This window comes from Pristiophorus japonicus, chromosome 12, assembly GCF_044704955.1.
Source record: "Pristiophorus japonicus isolate sPriJap1 chromosome 12, sPriJap1.hap1, whole genome shotgun sequence".
Classification (NCBI taxonomy): Eukaryota; Metazoa; Chordata; class Chondrichthyes; family Pristiophoridae; genus Pristiophorus; species Pristiophorus japonicus.
In genome coordinates, this window is record NC_091988.1 from 50203490 (window position 1) to 50220914 (window position 17425).

Below are 17425 nucleotides of genomic sequence, written 5' to 3' on the forward strand. Positions count from 1 at the left end.
AATGCAAACATTTGAATGGGCCGCCCAGCCAGTTAAAGGGATCACGCACCCAAAATAAATTACAGGAAACATTGGTGTGAAGTGGTGGATAGGTACACCGAAAACGATTGGACAGAAAGAAAGAACTTGCATTTATTCAGCACCTTGAAATATCCTCAAGATATCACAAAAAGCTGCACAAACAATAATTACTTTTGAACTACATTGCTGTGTAGTGCAGAACACCAGCAGGGTAGACAGAGTTGCCATCTTTACTGATTTTAGCATCATTCCCTGCCTTGATTATCTTCTGTTCTGCTCTCATGAAGAATGGTTAATTTTTCTGTAACTTAAAAAAAACATTCCTGCATGTGACCTTCTGTTGACTCTGGGGCCCATGCACAGTGCAGTCGGAGCCATTGTTCAGGGGATCTGTGAGCCTGTGTGGGAATGAGCTTGCCTCAGCCAATTACAGAACAAAAAAGAAAGATTTGGACATACAGCGCCTTTCTCAACCTCAGGACATCCCAAAGTGCTTCACAGCCAATTAAGTACTTTGGAAGTGTAGTTACGGTTGTCATGTAGGCAAACATTACGTGAAGCCAGCTCATTTGAATATTCTTCTGCCATTCAGGGCCCATGGCGTGCTGGGGGTGAGAGAACAGAGCACGGAAGCTGGAATTAGACGCCAGTAATTGGTTCGTGGTCGCTGGCTCCCCGTTCCGTGCTGGCAGGATTTTCTGGCATGGGAAAGTGATGCAACAGGGCAGAGGTGGTTGGAGGCAGTAGGCAGCTGCTTTCGCCCCCATCAGCACCAACAAGGCACTATGTGGCTGGAGAGGGACACAGACTTCCCAGTTGCATTAAAGGAGCACCCCCACCACCCCACTAATTTAAATTTTAATGGACGATAGTGAATGTGTGTAAATAAAACTCTGGAGGGGCAGTGTGTATGGCTGAGAATTTCTCGGAGCTACTCCCACTCCTCCACCACTGTAAGCTTGCCAGAATTACAGTGCAAATGCAGAAAATCCATGGCAGCAGAGCTGAAGCAGCTCTGAGTAAATTGATAGCCAATAAAATAAGAGTTGATGTAAATAAAATTTGTTTTACAACTGTGCAATGTACAAATTTATATAATCCTATTTGCTCTGTATTAATATTCTCGTTTATTGAGAGAAAGGCACTTGGTTGCTAGGATGTCAATGTAAATTTTTATTTTTCTGCTGTGCCACTATTTCCTGTGCTGAGTTACACATTCCAAGGAGGCCAGGATAGCCTCACCTCCCAGAGGATTTCTCTGACTCTCAGGCGGGAGAGTCAAACAATTATGGAGGCAGAAGGCAAAAAGCTGCAGATGCTGCAAATATGAAACAAAAGCAGTAATTGCTGGAAACTCTGAGCAGGTCAGGCAGCATCTGTGGTGAGAGGAAGATAGGGTTAACATTTCAGGCCTGCTGACCCTTCATCAGAACTGTCTTCCATGTGCTTTTACCTCTCCTAGGGCTCCTACGAGGTGCTTCCATGGTGCTATATAGCATGGGTGGTGGGAGGCTGCACATCTTTAATTGCGGAGACTGCAGAGGGACTTGGAGGGCAACCTCGAGCAGCTCTGGGCCTAGAAGACACGGCTTCAAAATGCACCACCTCGGCCTGGGTTGCAGCAGCAAGGGCACTGGTGGAGTGGTAGAGTGGGGGCTTGATTTCTGTCATCCTGAGAGAACACAGCAGGTTTGTGCTCCTTGGAGCCATTGCCACTCTCCCGATGGCGCCTCAGCAATCCTAATGATCTGTTAGAGAACAGATTGATGGACTGGTGTGATGCCCTGGAAGCCCCTTTGAACAGAGTCATGATGGCAGCAGTCTGAGCTTCAACTGCTGCCCTCAGATCTTTGACGAATAGATACTGTTTGTGCTGCAATGGAAGCTGTGACATCAGTCAACAACAACTTGTATTTATATAGTGCCTTTAACGTAGTAAAACGTCCCAAGGCACTTAAATGCACCACCAGTCATCAGACGCTGCATCATGGTGGGTTCCACAGGTGTGCTGATGGAGGTGACCACCCATTCAATTTTGGAAAGGATGGGCTCTAAGCTCTGCGCAAAGTCCTGTGCCAAGTTGGTGGTGGACTTCCCCATGCTCCTTGACGTTGAGCGCAAGCTTTCCAGTGCACCAAGCATTTGGTTATGTACACCCATCAGCCGCCTTCTGCAGCCTGGCCCATCGAAATCCTCATCTGGGTCCTCTGCAGCAGAACTAGTGTGTACCCTCGCTCTCCAGCATGCTCTATCCTTTCCTCCTGCCCTGGCTGCTGCGCACTTGTGTCCGGTGTCACCACGTGCAGATCCCTCCTCTACTCTAGCCTCTAAAATACACGCTGTGTCCGTCATTGAGCTGCTGGCTGCGAGTGTAAGATCAAGTGACGGTATCTCTTCATCTTCACTGTCTGGGAAGGTGCCAGTTTTGGGTATCTGAAATGAAAAGGAATGTTACTTCAAAGAAACATGCAATTCATCCCATGAAGGTGATGAGAGAGGAGAAAGTCAGAAGTTCATGCTTACACCATCTACATCATGAGTCAGAAGAGATTGTGGGAAGAGAGAAGGAGGATTAGGTATGCAAATACTCTCATCATCGATCCCTCCAGCCCCACCAGTGCCCACAGCCTCAGAGATGCCCCTTCCCATGATGGCAAGCACTGTCTCCTCCATGAGTGTTAAAACATGCAGGCACACTTGTTCTCCTCCAGTTCTTCTGGGATCCAGAGCAAAGTGGCAAGTTGGATCCAAAAGTGGCTCAGAGGCAGGAAGCAAAGGGTAATGATTGATGGGTGTTTTTGTGACTGGAAGGCTGTATCCAGTGGCGTTCCGCAGGGCTCAGTGCTGGGTCCCTTGGTTTTTGTGGTATATTTCAGTGACTTGGACTTGATTGTTGGGGGTATGATTAAGAAGTTTGCAGATCTCATTAAAATAGGCTGAGTGGTGGTTGATGAAGAAGAAAGCTGCAGACTGCAGGAAGATATCAGTCAGGTGGGCAGAACAGTGGCAAATGGAATTCAATCCGGAGAAGTGTGAGGTAATGCATTTGGGGAGGTCTAACAAGACAAGGAAATACACATTAAATGGTACGATACTAAAAAGTGTGCAGGTCCACAGATCCCTGAAGGTAGCAGGCCAGGTAGATAAGGTAGTTAAGAAGGCATATGGAATACTTGCATTTATTAGTCGAGGCATGGAATACAAGAGCAAGGAAGTTATGCTTAAACTGTATAAAACACTGGTTAGACCGCAGCTGGAGTACAGTGCTGTGTGCATTTCTGGTCACCACATTACACAAAAGATGTGATTGCACTGCAAAGGGTGCAGAGGAGATTTACAAGAATGTTGCCTGGACTGGAGAATTTTGGCTGTGAGGAAAGATTGGAGATGCTGGGTCTGTTTTCTTTGGAACAGAGGAGGCTGAGGGGAAACCTAATTGAGGTGTATAAAATTATGAGGAGCTTGGATAGAGTGGATAGGAAGGACCTGTTTCCCTTGGTGGAGGGATCAACAACCATGGGGCATAGATTTAAAGTAACTGGGGGAAGATTTAGAGGAGATATGAGGGGGAAATGTCTTTACCCAGAGGGTCGTGGGGGTCTGGAACTCACTGTCTGAAAGGGTGGCAGAGACAGAAAGCCTTATCACATTTTAAAAAGTATTTGAATGTGCACTACAGGGCTACGGACCAAGAGCTGGATAGTGGGATTAGGCTGGATAGCTCTTGATTGACCAACGCGGACACAATAGGCCGAAATGGCCTCCTTCCGTGCTGTTATGCATTTCCTTCTCCTGCAAGAAAGTGGGAAGTGTGTCAATGAGTGTCATGCAATATGTTTGGGTGATGTGGCTGTCATGGTTGGATAGCTGCCAGTGTGTGCGACCTGTGAGTTGTGGGTGTGTGGCTTGCAACAGTGCTAAGTGTGAGGGGGAGGTAAAGCATATTTTACGGTTGAGTATTGATTGATAGGGATTGTTGGTAGGTGGGTGAATTGAGTATTGTGTGAGGATAATGGTGCAGTTGGTAGGATATGCCATCTGAAGATGAACTCGCTCACCTTGACAGTACGTGTCAGATCGTTAAACTTTTTCCTGCACTGCATCTATGTTCTTGGAGCAACACTCCTGTCATTGACCTTCGCTCATTGACCTTCGCTGCTACTTCTTCCCACTGTCTAATGAGCATATGTCTGGAGGGCCTTCTACCCCTCTGCAGATACAGGGTGACTCTCCTTTCCACTTCTTTCGCCAAGACCTCCAGAGGCCGAAATCTAGCCCCGCTCCAAATGGGGTGGACTCGCCACAGAAATTCAGGTCTTAGAAATCTTTTTTCCAGCGGGGCGGTGTTCCGGGCGGGTGGAAGTGATCTTTGGTTGGGTTGGCCGCCCTGATCAGTCATCAGCGCCGCGCTGACGCGTCACAACGTCCCGCCCCTTCAGTTAAAGGGGAGGACTGCTGCAAATTCTGCATGGGGTTTAGTTAGGTCCACTGGGTCACCAGGGAGGGTTTCGGCCGGGCCAGCAGCCTGGCACCAAAGAGGGGGTGCCGTGCTGCCTGTGGGCGCCCCGGCCGAAGCCGTGGGCATCATTATCGGGCCGACCTGGCACTCGGACAACACATAAAATAAAATGGCGTCCGCGGCAGTGCGCTCATGCACACACAGCTTCCCGCCGGAGAAAGAGCCGGAGGCATCGGTCGATCCGCTCCCGCGGGGCAATAGCTTGCACGGGGCGAAAGGGGGGTCGCTGCCGGTCAGCGGGAAGGGTCCATGCGTGCCCGATGGGGCGGGAGCACAGGAAAACGCGGTAGAGATTACTGCTGCAAAACCCAGGTAGGATCATTTTAAAAATGGACCTTTCTCCGCACTGACTAGGCAAAGCATCATTACCGACCCGTGGCTGTCTCTTTGTTGTGGTCACGGCTCTTACCGAAAGGGGCAATTTCGGCCTTAGTGTCTGCTCTCTCGCATGTTCAGCCATTGCTCAAAATATTGTACCGCGATTCCCATGCCCGTTTTCGAGGTTATTCAATTTCTCTTCCCCCACCCCCACCCCCCACACCTTCTTCCACTGCCTCTTCTCTACTTCTGTTGTGAGTGGCTCTGCGCTAGCTCTCCTCCTCCTATAGCAAGATCCTAAAGCTATATTAAAGGGGTTGAGATTTTCTGGTCTTCTACTGAAGAGATCAGGAAATCTAATGAAGAGTGTGGTAGTGCAGCCATTTAAGTCAGTACTTAATAAGAGGTTGTGATAGGGCACAAATTAAAGATGATCACAAAAACAATTAAAGGGGAGGTTAGAAGATACTTATTTACACAGTGGGTGGGTAGAATGTGGAATTTGTCAATAGTTTTAAAAAGGAATTAGATAGTTGCTTGAAAGGTTAGCTGTCTTGTCCAGTAAAACGCTGGTGCAGACATCGTGGGGTGAATTGCCTGTTTTTTTTAAAGTAACATCCTTTCACTCTGGATTCCCTTCACTATCCTGCCCCAAGTCCTGATCCCACCGACCCTAGAGACACGTGTGAAAGACACGATAACTGGTTCAGATCATAAGGATTTCCTGATGTTATGCAGGTTATGCTATTATATGATTAGATATTGCATAGTACAAGTGCGCTCCTGAACATAAGATGTGAGGGCCACTTACAGGAGTTACAAACTGACTGAGAGAATATAAAGGGCCGAAATTGGCCCTTTTTTAAAGAGCTGGCCGGTGCAGAAAGCACCCACCGCTCGGTTGGCGGGAAGTTGCTGACAATCGCAACATTGCCCTCATTTTTGGGTGGAGGGGGGGGGGGTCAGCGGTGGACGTTCCCACCCCGCCGGTGTTTCCCACCCCTTCGACCCCTTACCAACTAGCGGCGACCTCTATTCCACCCCACATGGGAAATTGCCCCATGGGAGCGGATCGGCTGCCGCTCATTGCCTCCGACAGCATTCCCCTGTGGGAAGATGCCTGTGGCTTGGTGGCACATCTGTCCTTAAAAGGGAGGGCGCACTGCCACGGCCGCCATTTCATTTTAATTGTCAGCCGACTCCAAGGTCGGCCTGACAATAGGGGCCACGGGTTCAGCCCAGCCGCCAACAGGCAGCCCGGCACCCCCTCTTGGGTGTCGGACCGCTGACCAGGCCGAAACCCTCCCTGGTGGCCCAGTGGGTGCCACTAACGTGGCTGCAGAGTTCGCAGCGGTTTAACTGAAGGGGAGGGATGTTGCTACGGGTCAGCGTGACGTCATCAGCACGGCGTTGGTGACACATACCGACGTCCGCGCCTGCAACAACAAAAAATGACAAAGAGCTGAATCTTTTTCTACTCCCTGTCCTATGCTCTGGGGCAGAGACAAATCTTCAAGATCAGTGAGTGCGCCCCCTTTCGGTCGGAGGGCAATATCGGCCCTCAAAATTTTAACACTATAAAAGATAGTCCTTCCTGAATCTGTTTTGGAAGTTTATTTTTATGTATTAATACAGAAAATTAACTGTTAAAAATTAAATTTTCACAGGAAACAAACCTGCTACCTCTACTAGAAGATCCAATGCACAGACCATTCACAATGATGTGGCCAACAGATGAAGCATTTAATTCTCTTCCTAAAGAGAGACAGGATTGGCTTTATAGTAATGCGAACAAACACAACCTTGTGGCGTACCTAAAATTCCACATGATCAGGGATTCAAAGGTATTCAAGAACTGTGGTTGTGTACCTTGTATCCTTGATAAGGGCTTATGATTTCTTCAGTAAGAACTTGCTATTTGTAAAGATGATTATGACTATGTTCCACACACCATCGTTTTCTGGTTCAGCTTAATATGAACTGTGTTGAAACTACCGAGTTTATTGGCTAACCCATGCTGCTCAAAATAGAAATGGTACCATAATTAAAATGCTATAATTGTGTCATTGAATGGGAGGATGGCATTGGCTCTGATACTAAAGCAGACTAGGGCCAATTATCAACAGGGTCACATCCGAGCATAAGTTTTGGGATCCGCCTATTGGTGATCTTTGCTTTTGATGGGGTCGAGGGAGTTCACCTTCTTTAAATATAGGTGGTGGGAGACTGACTGCTGCACCTGGAGGGCTTTGCCTACACCCTACCCTACAAATTATTTTATTATACCTATGCCTCAGTGGCTTCCTGTTTAAGAGGGATATATATAAATGAGAAAAAAGAAAGACTTGCATCCTTCACGACCTCAGAACGTCCCAAAGCATTTTACAGCTAATGAAGTACTTTATGAAGTGTAGTCACTGTTGTAATGTAGGAAACATGGCAGCCAGTTTGCGCACAGCAAGCTCCCACAAACAGCAATGTGATAATGACCAGATAATTTCTTTCAGTGATGTTCATTGAGGGATAAATATTGGCCAGGAGACCAGGGATAACACTATTTCCAAGAAGAGCAGTAATGTCATGGGATCTTTACATCCATCTTAGAGAGCAGACAGTGCCTCGGTTTAATGTTTTATCTGAAAGACAGCACCTCCAACAGTGTAGCACTCCCTCAGTACTGCACTGGAGTGTCAGTCTAGATTTTTGCACTCAAGTCTCTGGAGAGGTTGAACCCACAACCTCTGATTCAAAGACAAGGGTGCTATCCACTGAACCACGACTGATACTAGATGCGCTGAAGAATTCTTTGGGGGTCTAGCCCAGGACTGGACCCTGAGATGGGCCCCTCTCGTGCCTCTCTGGTGCTCTTCCTCCCCTCAGTCAAGGCTCCTTTAACAAGGATGACCTTGTTTGAGGAATATAGAAGTCTCGCCCCAAACAAGGCCTCACAGAAACTGGCAGAGAAGCCCGGAACCTGGCATATCCAGGTCCTGGCATCATTTCAGGCCTTTCGTCATACTCCTGCCTGATTTATGGTGGGAATTCAGCAAAAGGCTTGCAGAACTTCAGTGCCAATATGTATGAACTGTGTTTCAAAGTTCAGCAAATCCTGGACCTAGACTATTTCTTGATGGAGGAGCAAATTATTCCTAATTAGAAACTTCTCAGATGTAGAATTCATTATTGATTTTTCACCATCTGAAAAAACTTCCTGCCTGCCAGTCCCTTCCTATTGAGTTCTGTAATTATAAAGGTCTTAGTTAATTTGAAGTCAAATTTCTGCCCTGCAGCAAATGGTTTGAGCCTAAAAATCTATACCCTAAACAATAATCATTTGTATGCATAAGAGTGAATTCATCAATCCTGCACTCTCAGGAGGGCCAAAGAATTAGGTAAAACTGCACAGAAATTACAATACAGAAACAGGCCATCAGCCATTCAGTCTGTGATGGTGTTTATCCTCCAAATGAGCAATAGTCCTAATCCCATGTTTCCCGCCCTGTTCCCATATCCTTTTAGCCCCCTTTCCTTTAACCATCTATTTAACCTATTCTTAAAAGTTGACGCATTCTCTGCTTCCGTCACTAATTGCTTTTACTTCCTTCAGTTTATGTTCCACAATCTTAGAATAGCAATGCACTTTATCTTTTTTATTCACATTTAAAATGTCTCCTTTTCCTGTGATTTTTTTTGTCCAAGATAATACCTCATTCCTTTATCTCTCTTGTTCCTTGCTTATAACTGGTTGAATTGATTTTCTTCCTCTATTCCCTTTATTCCTTTTGCATGCTTTCCTTTTTTGCCAATTTTAAATATTTATATATTATCCTCGTCTATTGCTACCTTCTCTACTTGCTCATTCTGATTGTATTAATTTCCCGTGCCCCCTTCCTTCCCAGTTTAAATGACTCTTTACTTCCCCATTTATCTATTTTGCTAGCTTATTAGCTCCCTTCCAGTTCAGATGTAGCCCATCCTTGCCATGTGTTGAGATCCCTAAGCTTTCTATCCTTCTAACACATAGCTCGGAGAGTAATCTGGAGACTACCACCCTTGCTAAACCTACTTTCCTAAACTCCTTTTGCACGACTCTGAGCTTTCCGTTCCTATATTGTTAGCTACAAAATTGGCTCAGTGACGGGAAGCAAGGGGTGGTGGCGGATGGACGTTTTTCAGACTGGGAGGTGGTATGCAATGGTGTTCCGCAAGGGTCAGTTTTGGGTCCATTACTCTTTTAGTGATCTAGACTCGGGTGTAGGGAGCAGCATTATAATGTTTGCAGAAGATATGAAACTTGGCAAAGTGCCAAGGGTTTGATTCTTACTGCATCGTTCCAAGTAGTCATCATTTGAAACTGAAGACAGGTTAGCAAGTGCCAGTGGCTTGGGGGATTCCTGCACTACCTGTACTTTCCTACTAACCTGCCTGGTGGTCACCCATTCCCGCATCTTCTGTAGCTGTGGGACAACCACATCCTAGAACATACGTTTGAGGAAACTCTCAGGCTCCCAGAAGCATTGCAGTGACTCTAGCCGCTCCTCAAGCTCCGAAACCTGGCGCTTAAGCTCAAACAACTGGCGACACTTCCTGCACACATACTCATATGCATGAAGTGTTCTGGAGTTCCCACATAGAACAAGATAGGTATTTCTGCTCCAGCCAATCTCTTCACTTTCCCTGACACTTGGATAGTCACCATTCCTTCCTCTGAAACTGTTTCTCCAAAGACCTTTTCCCGCTCCCTGATTTGGCAGATTGGCTCCGAATCTGCCTCGAATTCTGTGATCTTGTGCTTAAGTAATTTCAGTTGGGGACACTTCCTGCAGATGTGTTTGTCCGAGTTTACATCTGTTACTCAAAGCTCCCACATCCTGCTGGCATCAACGAACATTGTCCTTTCCTGTGTTGTCATTATTACTATAAAGGGTGGTTAAGTTATAGTTAAGTTTATGATTTTTATCCACTTAAATATCAATTAAATTACACTATTCCTCCCTCCCCCTCTGTTCCACAAACTCTCCCAGTTCCCTCTCTAGTGTCCAGATGAGTACAAAATCGTTCTATTTCTCAGCCTTCTGTATGTGATTTCTTTCAAATGCAATGTTCTACATTTACAGACTTTAGCAGCAGACCTTCCACTTAGCAGTGCCAAGAGGACAATGCAGGGATCAGATATTTCAGTCAGTTGCAGCAGAACTATAATTGTAAGTGTTATGCAGCACGGTAAGGCAGAAGTGAGCTTTAGGAGTGAGTGCTGTGAATGTTAAACAGTTATCTCAAAATGTAGCCCACGACAAAATTTGACACAGACTGAACAAACATGGCTTTTGAATGGCCAGGACACACATTGTCCTCCGCACTCGCAGGCTCACATGTCCAAGAAGATTCCTTCTGCTGGCATCACTGTTTCATACGGCAAATGGAGGACACCGGGTTCCAGAGAGAATAATTAGCAGGAAAACGGAATCTGATTTTTAGATTGGATTTTCTAAACCAAATCATATACGGGCACATCTGGGGCTAAGTTGTTAATGTACACAGTGCTTACCCCTAGAATTTTCTTCTTCAGTATATTGATGGTTGATTTTTAATCGATTTTTGAATGTGAGTTGTCTGCATTTTCATGAAGTAATTTTGGAAAGCTTTTAACAAATGCTATGCCCTGTGACATTCAGAAAGAATGATGTGAATCACTGGGGTTGACAAAGGGTTTTATTTTAATTTAATTTAATGTTGTTTGACTTTTTAAGGTAAACTATCTTGAAAACTAAAGGCAAGAGATAATCTGAGTTAGACAAGGTTCATTTTCAGGATGCTGGAATTGCACAACTAACTTAGGGCTGCACTTGTGGTTTTGTAGGTAAATACACTGTCCAGTGTAGAATTGGGTTGTACAGACCAGGGAGGTGCCAACTTCCATCCATGGTTTGTCACGATTTAATGGTTCAAACAGGGACAGTGGTAGGCGCACTACAATTGGCCACAATGTCCTTGGATTAGGAGAGAAAAAAATAGCCAAAGGTTTTGCTGGATACAGGGACCACTCATGGAAAGAGAATGTGCATGAATGTAGGATGAGGACAGGATCAGGAAGAACTCTGATCCTACCCATCATCAAAGGACTTGTTGACAGCCGCCGTCACAGCTCACGCATGGAAAGTGGCCACTGAGATGAGATACTGGAGGACGATGAGCACAGATGGAACCAAACCCTAATATCTTCAGAGCAGAAAATTGGGGTGAGGAAAATAAACTAAATTAAGGCAAAAAAGAAAAATTGGATACCAAATTGAAGTTTACAAACCAACTTACAAGATCATGAATAAAAACAGAAAATGCTGAAAATCTCAGCAGGTCAAGCAGCATCTGTGGAGAGAAGCAGAGTTAACATTTCAGGTCTGTGACCCTGCTTTTAGAAGATCGTGCAACTTGTTTTTTACCAAGTAAAAAAACTGTGAGGTTAATTTTGACTTTACACGACAGTATAAAACGGGTGATAGTGAATCAGCTGCTTCCCCTTCATTGGAAGTAAAAACCAGGAGAGAAGTAAAACTGTCTGCTGATTTGCAATCACCCATTTAAATTATCGTACAAAGTCAAATTGTCTTGCCTTCGGTATTTGAAAAATATCTTCAATACTAATTTTAAATAAAATATAAGGCGGGGGGTGGGGAAGAAATTGCATAGCGCCCCGTTTGGGGGCGGTAACAAGGCAGGATTTCCTACGCCAGGTGTGGAAGTCCCGACCCGCGAACAAAATTCTGGGCTACCGCCCCCGAGAACAAATAGAGCGCAAAATAACACGCCCTGCTTGTTCTGTGGTGCGCGAGCAGGACGGAAGGGATCAGTGAAGGGCGCAGCGCTACGTGGTGGGATGCGTAGACTAGACCCTCCTCTTCATTAAAGGGGAGGGCCAAGCTACCAACTCTGCAGGGGAGAAACGGGTACCTACCTGGAGCGGAGTGCCGGGCTGGCAGATCGTGGCGTGGACCCCACGATTCAACGTTCAGCAGGCCGCAACTGGTAAGTCGGCCAAATTTTTTTTCCAAATCGCCACCTCCCCTTTAAATTTCGCCCCACTAATGGGAGGCACAAATGCTCCTAATTTTTCGCCCTATGTTTTTTAGTTAGTGGCTTAATCCACATTGGCTAGCGATAGCTAGGTCTCCTAATGATGCCATCACTGTCCAATGCATATGGTGTTGCTCACAGTGTTACCTTTGATTCAGGGAGATCTGATTGTGAATGATGGAAGTGCTCAGATTGTTCAGAGACACCTGGAATTTGATGGTGGAATTGCATATGGCATCAATAACCTCTTAGAACCTCCGCAGATAGGAGCTCGGTGTGATGCACTTACAATGCACCCTTTACATGTAAGTACCTCTAACAAATAAACTTCATTCGTTTGCTTCACATTTTGTGTTACTGGTAAACACCTGGATGCTGTGAGGGAAGACTGCAGCTTCATCCTGGATGGATAAGTCAGGTTGTGATGAAGGTTTCTCCGCATTCGTATCTAACCTGTCATTTTTAATGAAAAATATATCTTTTTAAAAGCTGTCTAACTGGGATCCTAGTTCAAATTAACCGAGCACAGCTATAGTGAAATTATTTTTTTCGTACTAGAGTAAATTCTTCAATCCTGCACTCCTAGCAGGGAGCTGCATTTAAAGGGAGAGAAGCTAGGGATAGGACTATTGCATTTAGCAGTAATTTCCTGAAACACATTTCCTTTAAGTGGGGCATCTGCTGGCAGCATGGGACTAATGAATTTTCCCTGTAACATCACTAAACATTGCTGACTGTATTCTTGAAGAAGGTTCCCTCTATTCCATAGTGCTACTTATATAGAACAGTTGAGTGAGTGAGCATTGGTTAGATGTTTATTATTTGCTATTTCTCCCTCCTTAGTGGGATCTATAGCCCTTTTTTTCTTTTAAATACTAGAAATTGGCTTCCTTGGCGCCTCCGGTTATCACCTCCGGGGGCAATAACGGGGCGCTAATGACTTACCAACCGGGCGCGGCGAGATGAACGACTCCCGCTAACTTGACCAGGATGTTTGCGGCGGTGGTCATGCCTTGTGCCACGATCTCCTGCGCCCAGAGATCGTGACGTCATTGCCGTGTGCATCGCCCCGATAACACCCCGGACCCGCACTTTGGTTCCATCCCCTGCAGCATCACTGGGCAACAACACCGACAGCTGCAGGAGGCATTGTTCAGGAAGCCGGGAACTTGGGAGGCAGAAGTTAAAAGGGAGGTTGGTGCAGTAAGAGAAAAATGTTCATAATGCGCTATGTGGGTTTTTTCGATTCTTCTTGGGCCGCGATCGATCAGCCCGGCACTCTGCTGGTGTGCTTGGGGCTGACTGGTCCGGATCGCGGCTACCGTTGGGGACCAGCTAACTGCAGAGTCTGCAGTGATGGCTCTTCCCTTTAAGGGAGGGAAGGAGCCTTGGATCACAGCATCGCTGCATAGGGTATTGTGCAACGCTGCACCACTACCGCCCTGCCTGCGTCCCTTAACACTCCAGGAAGGTAGTGAAGCACTTGATTTAGCGCTCCACTTCCTTCCTGGAGCGCTAACACCGAAATCAGAAAAAGCTAGGAATCATTAGCGCCTGCGCTAATTGTTCCAGCTTTCAAAAGTTAGCACCCCAAACGGGGCGATAACAAATTTCTCCCCCTTTATGTAGTGTACTTTCTTTACCCCTTTTCCCTTTGATACAGCATTTCACTGCCATCGATGGAAGCCAAATCAGGATCAATGCACCCTATTATTATTTGTAATTTCTATTTGAATTATTTCCATAAGTTTAATTACACCATCTCTCTAATTGTGGTATGGTTGTTAATCATTGGTCTTCATCGTTCAAAACATTTGGAACCTTAAGTAAAATTATTTCTTTTTTTGCAAGGTCTATTTAAGATTGATTTTTTCATGCTGTTCTTGGTACTACATGAAACATTAAAGGACAAGTTTTCTTCTTCCTGTTCCTAGGTATGGTGGCCCATAGAGGAAAAGGTAGATGAGGGTGATCACAGGGTTGTAAGGGACCCCACCAGATTTCTCACCCATTAATTAAAATGGACAGAAAATCAGGCTTCTCCCTTAGAGGCGTGTAATCCTACCCATCCAAGTTTCCTTTATGCACTGCATTCAAGTCATTCAGTACACCCAAACACACGAACAGGAAAATCTGCTTCTAAATAGTAAATGTTTTCTTTAGGAAAATGAGCATGCTTCTAGCTTACTGTGGACCATTTATGCCTAGGGTTTCTGTGGTGATTGTTTGAATCCTCCTCCCTGTCTTCCAAAATCAAAACCACAGGTAAGATTTGGTTTACGTGGAAAGTTTGCCCTAATTTGTTGTAAATCAATGCAATTTTATAAAATGTTCACCAAAAAAAAAGCAATGGAATGTAATGCATTACAATAACTATAGGAAATGTTTCTCAGTAGATTATATTTACTGATGCACATTTGCATGGTAGTCACAAACCTTTCCTTGGCTTTCCGCAATCACTGTCAGCGTTTCTTTTAATCCTGGTTTAAAAATTCAGACTTGGAATCAGACCATCCAAACTTTTCATTGACTATACAAGAAAAATAATGTGTTACCAGGGATGAAGGGTTTCAGTTATGAGGAGAGGTTGCAAAAGTTAGGACTGTTCTGCTTGGAACAGAGAAGGTTAAGAGGTGACCTAATAGAGATTTTCAAGATGATGAGCGGTTTTCATAGAGCAGATAGAGAAAAACTATTACCTCTGGCAAGTGGGAATTATTTTCACTCAGAGTTGTCGGGATCTGCAAAGCTCTACCTGAAAAATGGTGGAAGCTGAATCCATAAATCATTTTAAAAGGAAGTTGGACAGGTACTTGAGGATGAGGAACTTACAGGGTTATGGACAAAAAGCAGGGATGTGGGACTAAACTCGACTGCTCTTTCAAAGTACCAGCACAGGCACGACGGGCCGAATGACTTCCTTCTGTGCTGCAAGGTTCTGTGATTCTATAAAGTGCTTTGGGATATCCTGAAGGAATCACTCGCCGCACCTCCGCCACATCCTTCCCGCTCTTCTGCTGTGCCTAGGCCTCGCCGATGCTCCTGCCTACGCTCCAAACGGCGACCTGGGTCCTGATGATGTCATCCAATCGCCCACCTCAAAGCCGTCGCACACTTGTAGCAGCTAGCGCTGGAAGTTGTAGTGGTATGCCGCTCCAGCTCTTATACTACCCGACCTGCGGAGGTGTTCTCTCGCAAGTCAGGGGGCCACGATGCACCAGGGCGTCTGATACTAAACCACACAGACCAGGAAGGAACATCATTCATTCCTGTTCTGTAACGTTAGTCGATCTCGGCTAAGGCAGCAGTGGGTGGAGGAGGGTGACTCCAGCAAGAGACACAGCCTTCAGGAAAGGAGGGGAGAACATTGGCAGGAAGTTATGTATGGTTAGGAGTGAGGTGGTTGTTGTAATTTAATCAAAGTGTTAAGATGACTATGCAAACCACAAGGGTAAAATCTGAGCTATTTATGGCATCTTCAGAAGAATGAGATTAATTTATGGTCACTCACCACTGTAATATTTTAATAGTTTATATCTAATAGTTTATAATAAGCCGTGCAATAAAATCAAAACAATGCTAGTGATTGTTAAAAGTAGTTATTTTGACTGAAACCTTTAGAAACTATGGTAATGTTATCACTGCAATGCAATACTGTCACACAAATTCACAGGAGAATATAATGCAGGGAAGAACAAGATGGTAAGACAATAATCTCAGTAGAGGGTTGACGACATAATAGATGCATGAATGAAGCTGAATTTGAAACATCTCAACTCCCATCCTTTTTTTTCATTGAGCCACCTTATTTTTGGCCATAAAGATTAAGCCTGGTCCATCGTTGACTCTGGTTAATAAGAGTTAGCAGGCCAAGTGTAATGATAAGTGTGTAAGGTGCTCTCACTGACAAATTAAACTTGCTGGGGGAAAAATGTGATATTGCTAGAATTTAATCTGCAGTGCTTTACTGAGAAATAACTTGGCTCTGCACATGAGAAGGGTACTGTTTTGCAGTCTTAAAGCAGAACTATAATGGAATGAAAAGCCTAGTTACTGAATATTGATATTAAGATAAAAACACTGAAGGGGCAAAATTGCCCCTTTTTTAGAGGCCCGTTAGCACCTAGCAGGGCGGAGGAGACTTTTTGCCCAGTGGGGGCGGGGTCGGTAAGCCCAATTACCCCGTGGGTCGCGAAGTTGGCCGACATCCGCTCTCGGGGCGCTACTTAAAGGGGAAGGCACTTTAAAGGTGGATCGGGCCGCCATTTCGGTTGCTGGGCTGCAGGCCCGGTCCCACACTGCACTGGTGGCCTAGTGGAAGCCATCAGAGTGTGCAGCGGCCCTCCCATTTTAAGTAAAAGGGAGGGGCGTTGAAGCGCATTAGCGCTACACGGAGCATCCGCATTGCGCTTCACTCAGCGTCCCGAGAACTGAAAGATTGCACTCCGCTTCCTTTGAGGGTCGGTAAGCCCAATTCAGCGGCGGGGCGGGACTTCTGCGCCGGGCGCAGAAAGTCCCAGTCCCAGCTGGTTACCCGCCCCCCCCCCCCCCCCCGCAATCAGGACGCAGGGTAACTTCGCCCTCTGAGTGCTCTGCAATATATTTATTGCATTATACAATGTGCTGTGGGTTCTGCTACTTTAATATTGAGAAATTACTTCTGTGAGATCCTTACTTCTGTGTTTTATTTGAAGGATGGTTCAGGTTACCGCCGTTGTTTCTACAGACAAAACTCGACGGCTAGCTTTCGGGAACGCTATTTTATGAGCAGTGGAAAATGGACTCATCCAGATGAATTCCATAGTTTACTTGGCTGCAGTAGACAATGTGTCAGCCCCCTGTGGATTCCCCAGTGTTGTAAAAATCATTATGGCACCGATTGTAAAGGTAATGCCAGAGGTGGCTCACATGTCAAACTTCTATCACCATTGTATTGTTTCAGATATATACTGCTTTTGCCCCTATTTATCGGAATGTTTTTATTGCAGTTGAGTACATTTCCCTGCAACTTTCAATAAATCACACTATTAACCAACAGGCCAGAGGCAAAGAATTGAATCTTTGAAATGAAGCTTTGAAAAGGTTCGCTGTTATGTGGAGAGACTAGAGAAGCTGTGATTGTTCTCCTTAGAGCTGAGAACATTAAGGAGCAATTTAATAGCGGTTTTCAAAATTATGAGGGGTTTTGATAGAGTAAATATTTGTTAGAGTAAGAAGATATTTCATAACTCTCAGCAAAGATATATTCCAATCAAAAAGAAAGACTTAAGAGAAGGAGGAACCATCCGAGGCTAACTAAGGAAGTAAAGGATGGTATCAAATTGAAAACACAGGCATACAATGTTGCAAAGAATAGTGGATTGGGAGATTTTTAGAACCCAGCAAAGGACGACTTAAAAAATGATAGAGAGAGAAGATAACTTATAAGAGTAAACTAGCAAGAAATATAAAAAGAGAGTAAGAGCTTCTACAGGTATATAAAAAGGAAGAGAATAG

At 45.2% G+C, this 17425-nt stretch overlaps 1 protein-coding gene across 6 annotated transcripts in view; it reads left to right on the forward strand.

Moving 5' to 3' along the window:
- stab1 (stabilin 1) overlaps positions 1 to 17425 on the forward strand; it is a 271384-nt gene that overhangs the window by 203269 nt on the left and 50690 nt on the right. For all 6 annotated transcript variants that reach the window (XM_070895414.1, XM_070895415.1, XM_070895416.1 and 3 more), the window contains 5 exons: positions 6526 to 6702; positions 9976 to 10062; positions 12088 to 12234; positions 14138 to 14194; positions 16624 to 16816. In XM_070895414.1, the coding sequence (XP_070751515.1) occupies positions 6526 to 6702; positions 9976 to 10062; positions 12088 to 12234; positions 14138 to 14194; positions 16624 to 16816 (661 nt within the window). The remainder of the gene's footprint in view (positions 1 to 6525; positions 6703 to 9975; positions 10063 to 12087; positions 12235 to 14137; positions 14195 to 16623; positions 16817 to 17425) is intronic.